Source organism: Podarcis tiliguerta, assembly GCF_965153285.1.
Source record: "Podarcis tiliguerta genome assembly, chromosome: 8".
In the NCBI taxonomy this organism is placed as follows: domain Eukaryota; kingdom Metazoa; phylum Chordata; class Lepidosauria; order Squamata; family Lacertidae; genus Podarcis; species Podarcis tiliguerta.
Window position 1 is genome coordinate 77,974,344 of NC_139541.1, and position 19,886 is coordinate 77,994,229.

General features: G+C 48.7%; 2 protein-coding genes across 3 annotated transcripts; one reads left to right on the top strand and one right to left on the bottom strand.

The window, feature by feature from the left end:
- Window positions 1-1,393: 1,393 nt before the first annotated feature.
- LOC310684634 (trypsin-like) lies at window positions 1,394-9,268 on the top strand. Of its 2 annotated transcripts, XM_083456051.1 has the most exons (6): window positions 1,394-1,820; window positions 2,423-2,582; window positions 5,175-5,349; window positions 6,225-6,484; window positions 7,302-7,438; window positions 8,745-9,268. In XM_083456051.1, the coding sequence occupies exons 2-6, from the start codon at window positions 2,543-2,545 to the stop codon at window positions 8,892-8,894; spliced, it is 762 nt and encodes a 253-aa protein (XP_083312177.1). In that variant the 5' UTR covers window positions 1,394-1,820; window positions 2,423-2,542; the 3' UTR covers window positions 8,895-9,268. The 2 variants fall into 2 exon arrangements, with proteins under 2 accessions (XP_083312177.1, XP_083312176.1); XM_083456050.1 differs by lacking the exon at window positions 1,394-1,820 and having other exon boundaries at window positions 1,940-2,582.
- A 6,263-nt stretch (window positions 9,269-15,531) lies between these two features.
- Window positions 15,532-18,451, bottom strand: LOC310685086 (C-X-C chemokine receptor type 3-2-like). The gene is made up of 2 exons (XM_083456713.1): window positions 18,411-18,451; window positions 15,532-16,942 (listed from the first exon to the last, which is right to left on the bottom strand). Exons 1-2 carry the CDS (start codon window positions 18,447-18,449, stop codon window positions 15,905-15,907), a joined length of 1,077 nt encoding a protein of 358 aa, XP_083312839.1. The 5' UTR covers window positions 18,450-18,451; the 3' UTR covers window positions 15,532-15,904.
- Window positions 18,452-19,886: the final 1,435 nt, after the last annotated feature.

Below are 19,886 nucleotides of genomic sequence, written 5' to 3' on the forward strand. Positions count from 1 at the left end.
TTCTTCGGCAATCAGCCTTCTTTATGGTCCAGCTCTCACTTCCATACATCACTACTGGGAAAAACCATAGCTTTAACTATATGGACCTTTGTCGGCAAGGTGATGTCTCTGCTTTTTAAGATGCTGTCTAGGTTTGTCATTGCTTTTCTCCCAAGAAGCAGGCGTCTTTTAATTTCGTGGCTGCTGTCACCATCTGCAGTGATCATGGAGCCCAAGAAAGTAAAATCTCTCACTGCCTCCATTTCTTCCCCTTCTATTTGCCAGGAGGTGATGGGACCAGTGGCCACGATCTTCGTTTTTTTGAGCTTCAGCCCATATTTTGCGCTCTCCTCTTTCACCGGGATCAGCCCAATGGCCCATTTGGTTTAGCATCCTGTTCCCACAGCAGCCAACCAGACACCCATGGGAAACCCACAAGAAGAATCTGAGCACAATAGCATTTCTCTCCTCCTGTACTGGTATTCAGAAGCCATGGAAGCAGAGCACAGCCATCACCGCTGGAAGCCATCAATAGCTTTCTCCCCTATGAATTTGTCCAACAATCCTTTTTTTTTTTAAGCCATCCATGTTGGTGACCCTCACAGCCTCCTGCAAGTGTGAGTTCCCATAGTTATGCACTGTGTGGAGAAGCACACACTTTTGTAAATAATACACACCCACGTGAACCCGTACACATCTGCACTGAACACCTTCACACCGGTGCATATTTTTAAATTCTTACCTATTGTGGCACCAGCATTCAAGCAATAATTTTAAACCAAAACAAATCAATACAGAATTACCACCTCCCCAGTGGCACAAAACATGTGCTAAAAGAAAGGAGGCAGAGCAGTCTATCGTCACATCTCTAGGTCTCTGGAGAGATCAGACGTCTGCAGCGTATTACGACAACAAAAAACCAAATAGAGATATTTAGCCACTAAGTTGGTGAGCTCCTGATCATTCCCCAGTAATAGAAAATGTATGGCCTCCAACTCTGGTTTCCATTGGGGGATACAGAGTTGATCTAGAAATTGTTGGCGGAGATCAGCGTATAGTTTACAATTAAGAACCATATGTGTAAGGGTTTCCACCAGGTGGTCTTCACATGGGCAAGTTCTTCCACCCTTCCTGAGAACCTTCCCCAAAGGAGGTTGGATGGTTTTGAATTAAAGCTGGCCAGCGAAAATGCCTTTCTTTCTTGAGGCTTAAACAGAAATTCAAGGTAATTGTGGTTAGTTTAAACCAGCTTTCAAACATGGCATGTGTGTGAGAGATTGCCGTTGGGATATCTTACAGCTTGCAGCCAAATACTATTTGTTCCCTGACCCCCCTCGGAAATTCGCCCCTGCTCTGAGGGTACATATTTTTCCCAGACAGGTGCCTTTGAAGTGTGTTTAACTTGGCAAGGTGCAGAAACTTCACCTGCCAAGCACAGGCCGTCATCTGCTGGCAAACAAGCTTGTCCTTGTGTTTCTGCGCCAGGGTCGCCAGTCAAGCTGTCCTTCGGTGAAATTAGCAACCCATTAAGCGCTAGTAATTTAATTGCGGTCGGAGTAAACTTGACCCTTTCGGTTTCTTTGGCGCGGGGACAAAAACCTGTACTTATTAAAAGTCATGGCAGGACAGTCCAACCCTCAGGGGGAATTGAGGTGTCTTGCCTGAGTGACGCTCATCGATCGTGGAGCAACAGTCAAGGCCGGCAGCTGACTGCGAATAGCTTTGTTTGCTCACATCGGCCGGCCTGTTCACCATCACAATCGGAGTGAAGTGTTGTGTGGGGCATGAAAGATGACGTGGACTCCCAGAGCAGGCGGAAACAAGTTTGCTCCATCTCCCAGGTGACAGATGAGTCCATCCATAGATGCCAGCTCCCTGGGGTCCTGGGTGCCCAAGCACCCACGAAGGAGCCGGGCACCCACAGATTTCAGCGCCAATGCCACGGTTGTGGGACCAACATCTGGAGGGCCACAGTTTCCCAGCCCTCATTCACAGGTTCCTAGGTCCACATGGCTGAAGTGAGGGAGGACTGGAACTGGTGCAAGTCCTCCCAGATGCCCCATATGAGGGGTTTAAGCCAGCTGAATTTACACCAGCACAGCCCCAGTTTAGCCAGGAGAACCCCCACATCTCCTGGATCCGAAACTCCATTTGCCTCAGTTGCCTATAGTTTGGATTGCTCTGTCCAGCTGTGACTGCCATTTAGCACCTTCAGGTCTCAAAAATCCAAATAGTGGCTTATGAGAGAGAAGGCAAATAGTCCATGGAAGCCTGAATGCTGAGAACGGATAGCAGAAAGAGGAGGAAGAAACGACTCTTTGCTTTAAGGCCTACATTTACCTTGACCGCTTTTAGAACAGGGTGCGCCGTTCTGGGTTATTTTAAAATTCCCATCCAGGGAATGTGTCAGGTGGAACTGACAACTATTTCCCTCAAAACGTAGATAGTGGGGGCTGTTCTTTCTATTTTTGGCCTGTCAACTGAGCAGCTGTGAGATAAGGGGAGGTGATGGCTAAAATATAAAGGATCCAGGGTGACCACCGTTCTGTCTCGTTGTGACACAATGGCGATGTTCCTGTTGGCGGTTCTCCTGGGTGCGGCAGGTAAGATCTCTCTCTCTATCATTTGGAAGGGATCCCAAATGTCATCTAGTCCGAGCCCCATCTGAGGCGATGTTGCCAGATAGGGGCATTCCCCGTCTCCTCAGAATATTGCGAAAGAACGATGTCAATCAACATTTGATGATCTCCTTCTACCAGTCCACAATGGAAAGTGTCCCTTCATCACGGTGTGGTACGCTGGTTTGACATCAGCTGATAGGAAGTGCCTACAGAGGGTGGTGAATACAGCACATGATATTATGGGCTGTCCCGTGAATCCGCTGGATGAAATAGAGGAAGAAGGTTGCCTCAGGAGAGTGAGGAAAATTCTCAGGGATGATTCACACCCTGGCCGGTACATTCTTGATCTCCTGCCCTCGGACAGAAGATATAGAAGCATGTTTAGTCGCACCAACAGGGTAAAGTACAGCTTCTGTCCATGGGCTGTTAGGCTGCTGGATGAAAAGATAGCAACAGGGCAACTGACTTTCGGATTTGGTGTGTGTGCGTCGGTAAACGAGGGGAAATAAGACTAAGAGAGCTGAGTGGGGAATGCGCGTGTAATCTCAATCTACACAAGTTGTACAAGCGACAATCAAGTATTTCAATTCAATTTCAATTTCCTTCACCTATAGAGAGCACTAGGGATTGATCTCCTATTTTGCAACAACAACATCAACGCTTTATATAATAGTGATGGAACTGCACGCCCATGAGTCTAACGTGGTCATGGGAACCCCCTCCATGACCCGGGCAGCTAAGTGGCCTGAGGCTGAGGGCTTTGCACATTTAGCTACAGAACTACAGCTCATGGTTGTGGTTTTGTTGGGGGTCTCAAGCCAAAGCTGCGATGTGGTTCTTAAGAATATCTGAACATCTGTTGGATCAGCCAGCATCCAGTTCCCACAGGGGCCAACCAGATGACCCAATGGGAATTTCTCGAGAGGAATCTGGGCACAAGACCACTCTTCTCACTTGTGATTCCTAGCAACCAGCATTCAGAGGCCTACTCCTTCTTCCAACCATGGAGTAAAGCCTAGCCATCATGGCTAGCCTAGTAGTAGTCACCGAGTATGTGGGTTCTCCTTCTAACATCTCCATCTCCAATCAGTTTCAGTCTCCCATCTTTGTATTTCTGCCCGCCATGCATCTGTAGCCCCTCCATAGTTTCATACCCTCCAACACTTTGAAGGCAAAATCCAGGACGACATCTTCTGAAGCAACATCTTCCCCCGTTTTTCATTGCTAGAGCGTGGCAGCCATTTTGGTCGCTGCAAACTCGCACAATTTCACATTATGGTCCCCCCCCCCAAAAAAAAGGTGGGATTTTTTTTTAATGCACTGTGCTCACAAACGTGTGTGTTGGGGCGCCATACAAGAACACAGTTCCGAAAAAGCGCACACGTGGTGGGGGAGGGAACTGCAACAAGAAATCATGTCAGATCGTGGCAACCAAAATGACCGCCGTTCTCTCTTCTTTTAAAAAAAAAATTATTAGTTTTTTTAACATATTGTTTCCAACATTCATATAGCAGAATTTCTTATCTTATACAATGTTTTTGACTTCCGTCAGCTCCTCTGGTGATTTTCCGTTTTTATCACTTATTCTGCATTTCCTAATTTTTCTGTTACTCTTAATTATCATTAACTAATAATTCTCTTCATAGTCTATTTTTGCAATATTTCACATAATCCTCCTTACAAAACTTCTCGCAATCCTACTAGCGTAATCTGTTCATTAGAATTACTTTTCAAATAGTTCGTATATTTACTCCAGTCTTCTGAGAATCTCTGGTCCCGCAGGTTTCGAATCCTTCCTGTTAGTTTATCTAGCTCTGAGTCCATCAGTTTCATCCTCCATTCTTCTTTCGTCGGTAGTTCTTCTTGTTTCCATTTTTGTGCCAATAATATTCTTGCCGCCGTCATTGCATATAAAAACAACTTGCAATCCTGTCTATTTATATCATCTCCTACAATGCCAAGTAAAAACGCTTCTGGTTTCTTAACAAATGTATAATTCAACATCTTTTTCATCTCATTATATATCATTTCTCTCGTGATAACAAACGGGATCAGTGGCGTAGCGTGGGTTGTCAGCACCCGGGGCAAGGCAAGTAATTTGCGCCCCCTAACCCGGGGCAAGGCAAGTAATTTGCGCCCCCCCCGCTGCACTGTCCCTCCCCCAGATAGTCCCTCGCTCTCTCTCCGCACCGCACCGCACGCCTGGCACCCTCCCCTCCACAGTGGGTGGCGACCCGGCGGCTCGGATCGGATTCGCACAGCCAGCACTGCAGTGAGAGAGAGTGAGTGAGCCAGGTAGGGGCAGAAAGCTGCGAGTGCGAGCGCGCCCCCCCCAGATGTTGCGCCCGGTGCGGCCGGCCCCCCCTGCATCCCCCACGCTACGCCACTGAACTGGATATCCGGGATCTGCCTTCCCAGTACCAGACAACTACTAAAATATGGAGGCTTCTCAAGACCCTCTTGGGCTGCACAAAGGCCTGCTATTTGTGTTAAGGCGCAGGAGCCCCTGCCAGGAGAAGGAACTGGCAACCCCCAATCTCCACTGACGGTGCACGCTTGTTTGTCTTCCTGCAGCAGCTACACCGCTGAACGGCTACGATGACGACGATAAGATCATCGCAGGGTACGAGTGTCCGGCTCACTCCCAGCCTTGGCAAGTCTTCTTAACCTACGGTGCCGGTTACCGGTGGTGTGGCGGTTCCCTCATTAATGACCGCTGGGTCATCTCAGCTGCCCATTGCTACAAAACGTGAGTTTAATGTGTAGGGTTGATGGGTTTATATGGATCATTCTTTAAAAAGCAAGCATGGCTGTATTGCAGACTCCTTGGGGCAGAAAGGGCTTGGCAGGGGCATTCAACTTGAGTTACAGAACTGGCAGTATATTGGGGAAAGCCAGATGTGTACACTAAGAAAACAACAGTTTTGGGTCTAGAACTTTCATAGAATCTGCTTCAAAGTCACACCCCATATTGCTCTCTCTGCTTCCCATAAAGAAACTGGGAGACATTCAAATAACTTTTCTTTAAAAGACAATCATCTGCCGATTGGAAAACTTACCATGCATGCTGGACACTATTTGGATAAGGCATCAGAGAGGACTTTGGTTGGCCCGGTGGGTCAGGTGATATCAAAATATTTTTTTTGTTATGTACTGAAGTTCTCACCCTGGGCCAGCAGAGGGATACTGTAGATAGTTTTCACTCAGGTCCACATATGCAAATAAGGGATTGAAAGTGACATTCAGTGATTGGATAGTTACAGAAAATGGTTACTGTTGCATTGTAGTGGATCTCTATATAAGCAGGCTGCCTGCTGCGCGAAAAAAATTAGGGTGTCCCATTTTTCCTGGGGCACTTGGCAGGTATGAAGTAGTGGCGCAGGAAAGGCACTCTGCGCAGGCTCAGAGAGCCCCTCTTTGTTGCTTTGGCTCATACATATTTTTGATGGCGTGATTTTGAGCCGTGATTTTAAAAACACAGGTTCTGGATGGAGCACAAGGTTGAGGCTGGGTTAAAATCACGACCTGCCTGCTTCTGGCTTTGTGGTTATTTGCTCTTGAGAAGGTTTACTGTGAATCAGTCTGAGTTCACACCAAAGTCTCTCTCTCTCTCTCTCTCTCCAGCCCCCGAACTCTCGTGGCCCACCTTGGGGAGCATGACACCAGCCAGGAGGAAGGTACTGAACAGCACATCCAGGTGGAGAAAGCTATCCGCTACCCTGGCTACGATGCGCGCACCACGGACAACGATTTCATGTTGATCAAACTCTCGCAGCCGGTCACTTTCAACGCCTTTGTCCAGCCCATTGACATTTCCCCAAGCTGCCCTAGCGCAGGAGAGGACTGCCTCGTCTCAGGCTGGGGGAACACTCGGACTTCAGGAGGTACGGCGTTTATCCCTCATGATGATAATAATAATTTATTATAATAATTTATTATTTATACCCCTCCCATCTGGCTGGGTCTTCCCGTCTACTCTGGGTGGCTTCCAACAGAACACCAAAATACAATAACCTATTAAACATTAAAAGCTTCCCTAAACAGGGCTGCCTTCAGATGTCTTCATAAAGTCTGGTAGTTGTTTTTCTCTTTGACATCCGGTGGGAGGGCGTTCCACAGGGCGGGTGCCACTACCGAGAAGGCCCTCTGCCTGGTTCCCTGTAACTTGGCTTCTCGCAGTGAGGGAACCACCAGAAGGCCCTCGGCGCTGGACCTCAGTGTCCGGGCAGAACGATGGGGGTGGAGACGCTCCTTCAGGTATACTGGGTCTTTGAGGCCGTTTAGGGCTTTAAAGGTCAGCACCAACACTTTGAATTGTGCTCGGAAACGTACTGGGAGCCAGTGCAGGTCTTTCAAGACAGGTGTTATATGGTCTTGGCGGCCGCTCCCAGTCACCAGTCTAGCTGCCACATTCTGGATTAGTTGTGGTTTCCGGGTCACCTTCAAAGGTAGCCCCACGTAGAGTGCATTGCAGTAGTCCAAGCGGGAAATAACTAGAGCATGCACCACTCTGGCGAGGCAGTCCACGGGCACGTAGGGTCTCAGCCTGCGTACCAGATATTGCCCTGAGACCCTTCTTTACAAAATAATAACAGTGGCAAACTGGCTTGGAATTGTGAAGAGCTGAACTTACGACCGGGGAGCTGAAAAGGTCAGATTCACACCATCCCTAACTGAGACGCACCTTTGTTCTTTCCCCAGTTGAATACCCAGACAAACTGCAATGCCTGAAGTTGCCGATTCTGTCCTCCTCTGCCTGCCAGACTTCCTATCCTGGACGCATCACTAAAAACATGTTTTGCGCTGGCTACATAGAGGGCGGCAAAGACTCTTGCCAGGTAAGAGGGAAACTGGGTTTCTTGAACTGGGGGGTGGGGTGGGAAGGGGGGAAAGGAGAAGCCCTGTGAGCAAAGCCGGATTTAAGTTTGATGAGGCCCTAAGCTGCTGAATCAGGTAATGGGGCTCTTTATAGGTCCAGCTGTCCTTTGTCAACAACAAATTGTTGCTGTTTTGTTTGCATTGAGTATATGCTGTATGGTAATTTATGGACCTAACAGGTATCTAAAGCCATTTGCACATCACTTCTGGATCCATTCCTTGAAACCAGTAAATCAGCTCATCATGAACAACACTAACACTATCTCTCTGATGTTCCTTTCCTTGCATGAGAAACTACCGTATTTTTCGCTCTATAAGACGCACCAGACCACAAGACGCACCTAGTTTTTGGAGGACAAAAACAAGAAAAATATATATTCTGAATCTCAGAAGCCAGAACAGCAAGAGGGATCGCTGCGCAGCGAAAGCAGCAATCCCTCTTGCTGTTCTGGCTTCTGGGATAGCTGCGCAGCCTGCATTCGCTCCATAAGACGCACACATATTTCCCCTTACTTTTTAGGAGGGAAAAAGTGAGTCTTATCGAGCAAAAAATACGGTACTTAATTTGTGCCTTTCAAAGCAATACGGGAACTGTAATGCAGTTATCCTTCGAAGTTTGCACGTCTCTGAATTTTGTGCTGCACTTGTCCTAACAAAAATGCACACAAAGTGTCCATTAAAAGGCTCGCTTTGGTGAAAATAGCATTGAAAATAACATTATATTAGGGGAAACGGCTTGCAAAAAGTGTGCATATTTGTCAGAACTGCAAAAAAAGTACATTAGGAGAAATTTGCGCTAAAAAGCTCACCAGTTTTCTCTAGGAATTATTATTATTGCAAATTGCTTCCAAAACGTGGAAAACTCAATTTAGGATTAGAGAAGTGGGAAAGTGAGAGAAACCAAAATCGACAGATTCATCTCTAATTCTTGTGGCCTACCTTGCCTTTAGAGCGGTAATTTTAAGAACAAAGGTTTGTACAGTTGACAAGTTAAATTCTTTAGGGGAGCAAGCTCTTATCTGACATGGTGTCCGGCTTCAATAACGATCTTAAGCGTGTAACGTTATTTTATTCCATTTTATGTATTTTATTTTTTACAACAGCTTCGGCTACACAAATAACTAATATTTTGCGGGGAAATGTGCTTGATTCCTATGGAGGGAAGGATTAAGGAGAGAGAAAGAGAGATGTGTTCTTGTGTGGCTCAGTTTCTCCTCTTATTCTAGTTCAGACAGTCATGTTTTGTTTGCCTGCTCTTGGCTGCAGGGAGATTCTGGTGGGCCTCTGGTGTGTAATGGAAAACTGACCGGCGTTGTGTCCTGGGGTGCTGGATGTGCCCAGAAGAACAAACCTGGCGTGTACACAACAGTGTGCAACTACCACTCCTGGATCCAAGAGGTGCTTGCCAACGAATGAGATACTTGAGGATTTTCTTCAAGGAAAAGTGGGTTCCTCATCTAGGAAAAAGGCTACAACTGATTATCTTCCCTGCAGCAAAACAAACCGCCTGCGTAAAAAGGGGCTGGTGCCCCCCAAAAAACTGTGGCGCCCAATATTGGGAATTGTAGTTTTGTGAGTACACTAAGAATCTCTAAAGTGTGCCTTCTTTGGAGCTGTAGTTCTTAGGGAAATCACAGAACTAAAGTTCCCAATATTTAAAGCTGGGAGAAATCTTCAACAGGTAGAAAACTGGAATCGACTTGGTGGGAAGATCAGAAAGCGGAAAAGACTAGGAGGAGTTTGCACTACATTGCTGTCTTTAAAAAATAAAACTTAGTATGGGCACCCTACCTCATTGTCAGGTTTATTTATTATGGTTGCGTGGCAATACCCGCCCCCTCCCACAGTAAGAGTAAATAAAGACACCGGACAACTGAGTTTAAGTTAATGGGCGAAAATGGCCACAACTTTATTGATTACAGGTAAGAGAGGTATTGGCTTAGGCATTGGCCCTAACAGATTATCCGGTCTAACCGGGAAGGGTTAAGCACCAGCAGGGGGAGCCCCCGAGATGCACATCCCTAGGCGCTCCCCAAGGGGTTACCGCTCGGGAGCACGCTTTAGGCCCTAGCCTCCGTAGGTTTCGGACGAGGTGACGCCCCTCGGAGTCCTTTAACGAACTACCCTTCAAGATTTAGGGGAGGTGATGGCGCTCCTCCCCTCCAGCCTCATTTGCATAACAATACCCCCGGCCAGTGCCTACCGCCAAAACTGGGAGTTGTGACGTTTTGCTACGAGGTAGGCGAAAAAACCAAGTGGCTTTAAAACACAGCCAATTAGCCAAATGGAAAAACTCCTACCAGGCCCCTTGTGGCGACCAGCCAAAGCCCATAGCAAAGTCCGAATGAGAACCTAGAGGGCGGGTGGGAGGGAAAACCGTCGCAGCTGAAAAGGAAGAAAGGGGCGAGCCAAGGGCTGCCCCGACCTTAAATGCCCCCTGTGACTCCGCCCACTCACCCAGCCGATTGGCTGGCCCAGCGCCTAATGAATAATAACCCGATTGGGAAATCCCGGAGGGAGTCCCGCGGGGCTGGAGCCAGCCCCGCGAGAATGTAGGCGGGGATGTGAGCCCGCAACCCCCCCCTTCTGAAGTCGGGAGTGGCTTACTCATCATCACCAAAACTTTATTGCGGCCCAAAGACCCACAAAACAATTTCAAAGCTAGATACAGTTAAAACGACCAAACAGACAGATTGAAGAAACCAAGGAAGCCATTTTGTTTTATCTAGGGCATAATCATCTTCGTTTCTTATAACCTCTGAAAGAAACTTAGCCACGGCCAGTGTAATATCATTTGACCTGTCTTCCAAAAGATATTTAATATGGGAGGCTTCGGATTTTCCTGGCAAATTTGCCAGTAAGGGTTTGATCAGTTTGTCCCTTGCTTGCTCATATTGCCCACAATGCAGTAGGATATGCTTCGTGCAATCGACGTCCTGGGAACATAAACAAAGCCTGTTCTGACAGGGGATGCCTCTCAGTCTGCCATTTAGAACTTCCGAGGGAAATACATTTAGTCTGCCTTTGGTAAATAAACGCTGATAGGTAGGTACAGACTAATTCCTAAGGTATGAGGATATCTGAAAGTCGTATATTATGGTACTCAGCCCTGAACCCAGTGTGGTGCATCAATTCTAAGGAGGAGGCACATGAAGAAGGGCCTCGGAAGATGATGTCAGGGTCCGGGTAGGTTCATATGGGAGGGGGCAGTCTTTGAGGTATTGAAGTCCTGAGCCGTTTAAGGCTTTATAGGTCAAAACCAGCACTTTGAATTGGGCCCGGAAACTATCGTATTTTTCGCCTTATAGGATGCACTTTTTCCCCTCCAAAAATGAAGGGGAAATGTGTGTGCGTCCTATGGGGCGGATGCAGTGGCGTAGCATGGGTTGTCAGCACCCGGGGCAAGGCAAGTAATTTGCGCCCCCCCCCGCTGCACTGTCCCTCCCCCAGATAGTCCCTCGCTCTCTCTCCGCACCGCACCGCACGCCTGGCACCCTCCCCTCCACAGTGGGCGGCGACCTGGCGGCTCGGATCGGATTCGCACAGCCAGCACTGCTGTGAGAGAGAGTGAGTGAGCCAGGTAGGGGCAGAGAGCTGCGAGTGCGAGCGCCTCCCCCCAGGTGTTGCGCCCGGTGCGGCCGCCCCCCCTGCACCCCCACGCTACGCCACTGGGCGGATGCAGGCTTCAGGAAGCTATCCGCAAGCCTTGGGAGCCCGCGGGAGTTCCCGCCGGGCTCCCCAGGCTTGCGGATAGCAGCCTGCATCCTGAAGCCTGGGGCGCGCTGAGCAGTGTGCCCCGGGCTTCGGGCAGATATCCGCAAGCCTGGAGAGACCGGCGAAAAGTCGCGCCGGTCTCCCCAGGCTTGCGGATAGCAGCCTGTTCTGGGGGCTGGGGTCGGGTAAAGCTTGGGCTTCCCCCGCCCCAGCCCCGCCCCTGGGGGGGAAAATATTTTTTCCCCTTTATTCCCCCCCCCCCAAAAAAAACTAGGTACGCCCTATGGGCTGGTGCACCCTATGGGGCAAAAAATACGGCAATTGGCAGCCAGTGCAGTCGGACCAGGATCAGGGTCATATGCTGAAACCATCTTGCTCCGGTGAGCAATCTGGCCTTTGAATTCTGCACTCGCGGAAGTTTCCAAACTGTCTTCAGAGGCAGCCCTACGTATAACGCATTGCAGTAAATTGTGTCCTCCTTCAAAGAGGGCACGTGTTGCCGTGCGACCTGACAACCAAACCCTGTGTTGTGGGTGGGTACGATTGGATAGCCACAACACTCTATTGGTAGGTCCCTCGATTCTGGGTTTAATCAGGCCAATGGGACACTAGCCAAATGGATCGAGGGACCTTTTTTTGCCCATGCACGTGACCCTGAGCTTCCTCTTTGGGCCAGTGCATCGGACCACCCGCCCACCTCTCCCTATATTTAGGGCTTGCGCTTGACCTTGCTATGCTGTCGTGTGTCATCTGTCATTGGGCATGGCAGGAATTTTCCCCACTTGGCTGATTGGCTGTTGCCATTTGGGTTTTGCCTGCCGCATAGCAAATCGTCACAACTTGTTGTCAGCATCGCCCTTGAGCCAGTGCCACTAACTGGACTCATCCAGTTGAGCCCCGACTGGGCTAGGCGAGCTGGGTAGCACTTCCAGAGACCACCTTCTGCACAGGAACAGGTCAAAGTGCTGTGGACTCACAGCTTAGAGTTGTGAGCACCGGATTCACTTCCACAAGTAGACAGTTGTCGCACAGCAGAGTCCAGCAGAGTATATAAACAACTTGGAGAGCAGCTCTGTAGAATATCTTCTTTATTCTATCTACAACTATTATACAACTATATACAGAGCTAAATGAGCTTAAGCATAAATGAATGCTAAACCGCACTGAGTGTCTGCAGCTGCTCTCAGCACCAACCTTATCTAAACACACAATCTCTAACACTCAGTCTCTGATGTTGCGGATAGGCTCTAGTTCAGGTGTTAGAGATGGGGGAACACTCTCCCCATCCCTATGTGAAGGGCATTCTGTTAAAGGAATCCAGGGACTCAATAGTTTGGCCAACCCTGAGAGGGGTTGTGCCTGTGCCTGAGTCCAGGGGGACATCTGGATGGCGGACATAGTCGGTTCCCGGCTTTCCGCTTATCCAGGTGTTCACCCTTGGCTGACCTATGCTGGAACCCTGGGTCAGCGCTACCTGCATGGCAGGGAGCTAGTCGAACCAGAGCCTATGCAACCAGTCACTTTCTGTAATCAATAAAGTTGTGGCCTAAACTCTGCCAAAAACCAAACCAAAATTTGAGTGAATTTATTGAAGGGGGAGGTTAAAAGGTCTAAACACGCAATCTAACCCTGAGTTTACCAAAGCATAGACAACAGCAGTTAGGCTGTCCCTGTCCAGAGAGGGGTGCAGCTGGGCCACCAGCTGAAGCTGATGGAAGGCACTCTGGGCCACTGAGGCCAAGCAGAGGATCCAGGAGGACCCCCAAGCTGGGCTGCATCAATAGGAGTATAGCATCTAGATCAAGGGAAGTAATAAAGGTAAAGGTAAAGGTAAAGGTACCCCTGCCCGTACGGGCCAGTCTTGACAGACTCTAGGGTTGAGCGCCCATCTCACTCAAGAGGCCGGGGGCCAGCGCTGTCCGAAGACACTTCCGGGTCACGTGGCCAGCGTGACATCGCTGCTCTGGCGAGCCAGAGCCGCACACGGAACGCCGTTTACCTTCCCGCTAGTAAGCGGTCCCTATTTATCTACTTGCACCCAAGAGTGCTTTCGAACTGCTAGGTTGGCAGGCGCTGGGACCAAACAACGGGAGCGCACCCTGCCGCGGGGATTCGAACTGCCGACGTTTCGATCGGCAAGCCCTAGGCGCTGAGGCTTTAACCCACAGCACCACCCGCGTCCCAAGGGAAGTAATAGTGCCACTGTATTCTGCTCTGGTCAGACCTCACCTGGAGTACTGTGTCCAGTTCTGGGCACCACAGTTCAAGAAGGACACTGACAAACTGGAACGTGTCCAGAGGAGGGCAACCAAAATGGTCAAAGGCCTGGAAACGATGCCTTATGAGGAACGGCTAAGGGAGCTGGGCATGTTTAGCCTGGAGAAGAGGAGGTTACGGGGTGATATGATAGCCATGTTCAAATATATCAAAGGATGTCACATAGAGGAGGGAGAAAGGTTGTTTTCTGCTGCTCCAGAGAAGCGGACACGGAGCAATGGATCCAAACTACAAGAAAGAAGATTCCACCTAAACATTAGGAAGAACTTCCTGACAGTAAGAGCTGTTCGACAGTGGAATTTGCTGCCAAGGAGTGTGGTGGAGTCTCCTTCTTTGGAGGTCTTTAAGCAGAGGCTTGACAACCATATGTCAGGAGTGCTCTGATGGTGTTTCCTGCTTGGCAGGGGGTTGGACTCGATGGCCCTTGTGGTCTCTTCCAACTCTATGATTCTATGATTCTAAGCTACAAACCTGCTCCTTCAGAGGAAGTGTAACCCCATCAACAGCAGGCAACCTCCCAGCCATCTGGTCTAGGGAACCACCCACCCACCAACAGAGCCTGAGTCTTATCTGGATTGCGCTTCAGTTTGTTGGCTGTAATCCAGTCCATTACCAAAACAAGACACGGGTCCAAACAGTAGCAGGTGTGCAATCCTTGTTGCTCAAATTGTCACGGTAGACACATGGCATTCGGTAGCTGAAGCTTCTCCTACAGGACAAGGCTTCTTCACCCGCGGCATCCCTACGTTTCTGGGGTGGTGTTTAAAGGCACAGGAGCAGGCCAACGAGAGAGGGGGAAGTGGCAATCAGCAGTAAAGGGTTCAGAGATATCTCCGCAAACCGAATACCTTGAAGGGTGATGACGAAACCTGCTCCTCAGGATGGGGGGGGGGGGGTGCACAATCGACTTCCTCTGACCAAGACAGGAGATGATCTTTACGGTAATTCCTGTGAGGGTGATGTCAGTTGCGTGCTCAGTGTTTTGTAACCACCTTTGAAGCTGTTGCAAGGCTGGAACCTTCCACTTTGGGGGAGGTTTCCCTTTCTTCACCCGGCCTCTGATAAGACGCAGCAGGAGGGGAAGAGACAGACTGAAGAAATTAGACTTTGTCTCTGGGATCTATCTGTTTGTCTGGCTGGCTGTCTATCTATCTATCATCTATCTATCTATCTATCTATCTATCTATCTATCTATCAATCATCTATCTATCTATCATCTATCTATCATCTATCTATCTATCTATCATCTCTGTCTCTATCTCTATCTCTATCTATCTATCTATCTATCTATCTATCATCTATCATCTATCATCTATCATCTATCTCTATCTATCTATCTATCTATCTATCTATCTATCTATCATCTATCTATCTATCTATCTATCATCTATCTATCATCTATCTATCATCTATCTATCTATCTATATCTATCTATCTATCTATCTATCTATCTATCATCATCATCTATCTATCATCTATCTATCATCTATCTATCATCTATCTATCATCTATCTATCTATCTATCTTCTATCTATCATCTATATATCTATCATCTTTCTATCATCAGTCATCTGTCATCTATCTATCTATATCAGGGGTCAGCAACCTTTTTCAGCCGTGAGCCGGTCCACTGTCCCTCAGACCATGTGGTGGGCTGGACTATATTATGAAAAAAATAATGAATGAATTCCTATGCCCCACAAATAACCCAGAGATGCATTTTAAATAAAAGAACACATTCTACTCATGTGAAAACACACTGATTCCCGGACCGTCTGTGGGCCAGATTGAGAAGGCGATTGGGCCGCATCCGGCCCCTGGGCCTTAGGTTGCCTACCCCTGATCTATATTATATATCTATAAACCAATGAATGATACTAAATATTGATTTACACCATAACCATGTTGAAGTAAGAGTAGTGAAATCGCAGCTAAGTAACTCAAATCGTATATCTAACGGACACCCTTATTTGGAAATCAAACCCATGTCCAGACTTTCAAAAACTTTACTTGCAGAAACTTACAATTACAGATGAATGAAAACATCATATTTACAGCCACAGGTCCTATGAGAATTTCCCACTTTTACTGTTTCCTGCAGCTTTACTCTCTTTCTTTCAAGCAGAAGCACCCCGGCGCTCTACTCCACGTAGCAGTGTTCACAGTGGATTCTAACAAACAGTCCTCGTGCTTCTCATAAAAGAGTCTCTCCTTCATTGGATACCTCCCTTGTGACCAACATTAGCCAATCACATGAGAACCACCAGAATTCCGTTATGAACCAATCCAATTTAGACACGTAGCACAACAAGCATTTACAATTTCAGTGAATTGCTATACTTAACAAACCAGAATGTTTCTCTATCTCCTGGGGTTCCAGTTCTTTGAGAAAGAGATCTGGTCCTCTGAATAAGGCTTCCTCTCGCCCCTAATGCTCACATCATGATGGAATAGTCTACGGGTCGGGTGATGGTGTGCTCTGTGGCTTGGCTGAATTCCCAGTCGGAGATGCTGCGCTGGCGTTCTACATCCCTGTCCCGACAACAGAACAACCTGGAGAGCTCTCTCCGGAACTTGACCCCCATGAGGGCATACACCAGGGGGTTGATGCAGCAGTGGACCAGGCCCATGCTCTCTGTGAAAAGCAACCCAAAATCCAGAATCTTCTCCCTGGCACAGTCTCGGGCCACGTGGCCCAGACGCTGCAGGCTGTCCACAAAGATGAATCCATGGAAGGGCGCCCAGCAGAGGACGAAGAGAACCAGAATCACCAGCAGGATACGCACGGCCTGGTGCCTGCAGAAGATACTGGCTTGGCGCAGGCGATGGAAGACACGGAAATAGCAGACCACCATTACCAGGAGAGGCAAGAAGAAGCCGAAGAGGAAGGAGACCAAGCGCAGGCCCAGCCGCCAAGACTCGGCTTGTCGGGCGTCGAATCTCAGGTGGCAGATGACGGCTCCGGCCTGCGGCGCGTAGGTCGCGGAACGGAAATGGAGGTCCACCACGGACAGGCCGAAGCAGGTGATCCACACGAGGGCGGAGAGGACGTAAGTGTGGGGAAGTTTCACCAGGTGGTGGAGCTGCATGGCGTGGATGATGACCAGGTAGCGTTCCACGCTGAGGCACGTCAGGAGGAAGACAGTGCTGTAGCTGTTCATAGTGGAAATGGCACCCACGAGCTTGCAGGAGACTTCACCGAACACCCAGCCCTGGGTGAACTGGACGGCGCGGAAAGGGAGAGTGAAGGCTAGCAGCAGATCCGCAATGGCCATCTGGAAGAGGTAGCAGTCCGCGAAGAGCCAAGGGCAAGGGCGCCGGCCCAAAATGGCCAGCACAAGGCCGTTGCCCACCAAGCCCACCACAAAGGCCACGGAGAAAACCGCTGGGCCAAAATAACGAGAGAAGGCGCCCACCTCATCTTGCGTGCAGGGGGCTGTTCCGGGGTCGATTTCGGGGTAGCCCGTGGGGTACTAGGAAGGAGAGAGGGAGACAGTGAGCTGGGGAGTCTCTGGGGATTCAACTCACCCGTTCTGAAGGAAATCTTCCAGCACAAATTCACAGCACGTTTTTTTTAATTTGGGACAAAGCCACTGGGTTTCGTAATTTTCAAAGGTTTGGAGGCAAATGCAGAAGAAGCAGCAGCTGGTCTGTGGGTTTCATCTAGCGCCATCCCCACACAAAAGGGTTTTCTCGTGGTCACTCAATACATTCCCCACCACCACCAAGAATGTGTCGCCGTTTTTATTTCAGCTTTTAATAAAACTGTCTGCTCCTGAGAGTCCCCTACTATGGGGTCAAGAAGCCGAAAGGTTTTTGGGTGCCTCTGCCTAGCCCTCCACTGCGTCATACACATATAACACAAACAAAATGTTGATTAAAATAATGGTGACGTTTGCTGACCTAGACCCGTGATAGTGTGATACCAAAAGAGCTTTATATGCCCTCCCCAGTCCCATCAAAATGTGTCCATTAAACATTTTCATTTTTTTTCACAGACAGTGAGTCCCTGTTCTTGTAATGTAAAAAAGTTTTTGGGGGGTCACCCTCCCAAATTTCAAACTTTGAATTTATTTATATATTTGCCAGATTTGACTATGAATGAATTATAAAAATTCTGAGTTGGAATGTAAAGAAGAGAGGTTTTGTTTTGTTTTTGTTATCCCCCCACCCCAAATTTTAACTTCGACTTTATTTACCATATTTAACAATGAATGAATGGGGGGGGGGTCTGTCAAAGAGTTTGGGTCGCTGGTGGGAAAACCTTTTGGTAGGCCGCCTTGAGGACTCCACATGTTCTCACCAAGCCCCCCCAATTTAATGTGTGACACCCTCATCCCAACACCCAGGACTGACCCTGGGCCAATGTGTCAGCCAACCCCAAAAAGGTTAGCACTCCCCCCCCCCGGCAGCAAAGGCACAGGATCCAACCCAAAATAGCCATGCCTGGAGTCCCACTGATAAGGGAGGACTTTAAGCAGGTGCTGAACGAATGGGTTCCAGCCTATAATTCACCAGTGAGAGGCAGAAGAGCCCTGGCTGAAAAAAAAGTTGGCAACCCTTCACAATTTGGGAAACAGCTTTCTTATTCCAAGCCAACCCCAGGTAAACGGGCGTCTGCGAGTGTGTGTATGCGAACATTGCTAACATTGTGTCTCAGCCTGCTCTTAAAGGTGGCCAAGTGACAAACAGGACAGGGGCTCCTGTGCTTTTAATTGGCATGTTGTAGAAGAGGTGGTTTTGACAGGGTGTCCCCTGAGCAACAAGCTATACCTGCCTCTTCTGCATCGTATTAAAGGCGCAGGATGCTTGCCCTTTTTCTCAACTCCCCACCAGCTCACCCTAGCTTAAAGGCAGAGGAGCAGGGCCAGTTTTTAAAACCCCAAATGTTGGCAGAACAGGGAGCTATCCCAGTTGCTAGACGGAGGGAGAGTTACGTACCTCTATGTAATCGGAGTAATCTCCCCAGTCGTCGGACATGTTTGCTTCTGCTACCAAACCATTGCTTTGAGCCCTCGAGTTATGGGGTAAGGCTGGCCCTGCGGCACCTTCCCCACACCTCCTCCCCACACCTCCAAATGTGGAAGTGGCCCAAGTCATAATTCCGGAGGAGACACCAACGTTTGCTGCAGTGACGGAAAACAAGGTGAAACCCAAGAAACCCTCCCCCATTGCAAAAGCGTCCCAGATGGGGAAGTCAAGAAGCAGTGAGCCTGTTCTCCTGGCCCTGTGCATTTAATGGCAGTCTAACGCAAGAGCATTCAACTTTCCCTCCATTCAAAGGGCTACCTTTGAAGGTGACCCGGAAACTTCAACTAATCCAGAATGGAGCAGCTAGACTGGTGACTGGGGGCAGCCACTGAGACCACCGGTCCTAAAAGACCTACATTGACTCCCAGTACGTTTCTGAGCACAATTCAAAGTGTTGGTGCTGACTTTTAAAGCCCTAAACAGCCTCGGCCCAGTATATCTGAAGGAGCATCTCCCCCCCCATTGTTCTGCCTGGACACTGAGGTCCAGTGCCAAGGGCCTTCTGGCAGTTCCATCACTGCGAGAAGCCAAGTTACAGGGAACCAGGCAAAGGGCCTTCTCGGTAGTGGCACCCACCCTGTGGAACACCCTCCCACCAGATGTCAAAGAGAAAAACAACTAACTGACATTTAGAAGACATCTGAAGGCAGCCGTGTTCAGGGAAGCTTTTAATGTGTGACATTTTAATGTATTTTTTAATCTTTGTTGGAAGCCGCCCAAAGTGGCTGGGCGGAAGGCCAGCCAGAAGGGCGGGCTACAAATAATAATAATAATATATTATTATTATTATTATTATTATTATTATTATTATTATTGCTGAGTCTCCATAGAATCATAGAAATGTAGAGTCGGAATGCAGGAGTCTCAGCTAAAGCATCCATGACAGATGGCCGTCCAACCTCTGCTTAAAAACCTCCAAGGAAGGAGAGTCCACAACCTCCTGAGGGAGAGCTGGTCCACTGTCAAACATCTCTTACTGCCAGAAAGTTTTTCCTGATGTTTAGTCGAAATCTCCTTTCTTGTCGCTTGAAGCCATTGTTTCAAGTCCTACTCTCTGGAGGAGACAACAAGCTTGTTCCATCTTCCATGTGGCAGCCCTTGAGATATTTGAAGATGGCTCTCATATCTCCTCTCAGTCTCCTCCTATCCAGGCTAAACATACCCAGCTCCTTCAACCATTCCTCATAAGGCTTGGTTTCCAGACCCTTGATCATCTCGGCTGCCCTCTGCCCACATTCCAGCTTGTCAATACAGAGCCGCCTTAAGCACATCTGGCGCCGTGGCGCAAAGATCCCTCTAGCGCCCCCTTCCTTTCCAGGAATTTAGAACTCAGGGCCCAACTTACAGACCACCTCGCAGCCAAGGAAACCGCCACCCACAGAAGAC

Coding starts and splice junctions, on each gene's coding strand:
- LOC310685086 (XM_083456713.1), bottom strand. CDS start 18,449: ATGTCCGACGACTGGGGAGATTACTCCGATTACATAGAG. Junction 16,943..18,410: donor ATTACTCCGATTACATAGAG/GTACGTAACTCT, acceptor TCTCCTTCCTAG/TACCCCACGGGCTACCCCGA.
- LOC310684634 (XM_083456051.1), top strand. CDS start 2,543: ATGGCGATGTTCCTGTTGGCGGTTCTCCTGGGTGCGGCAG. Junction 5,350..6,224: donor GCTGCCCATTGCTACAAAAC/GTGAGTTTAATG, acceptor CTCTCTCTCCAG/CCCCCGAACTCTCGTGGCCC. Junction 7,439..8,744: donor GCGGCAAAGACTCTTGCCAG/GTAAGAGGGAAA, acceptor TCTTGGCTGCAG/GGAGATTCTGGTGGGCCTCT.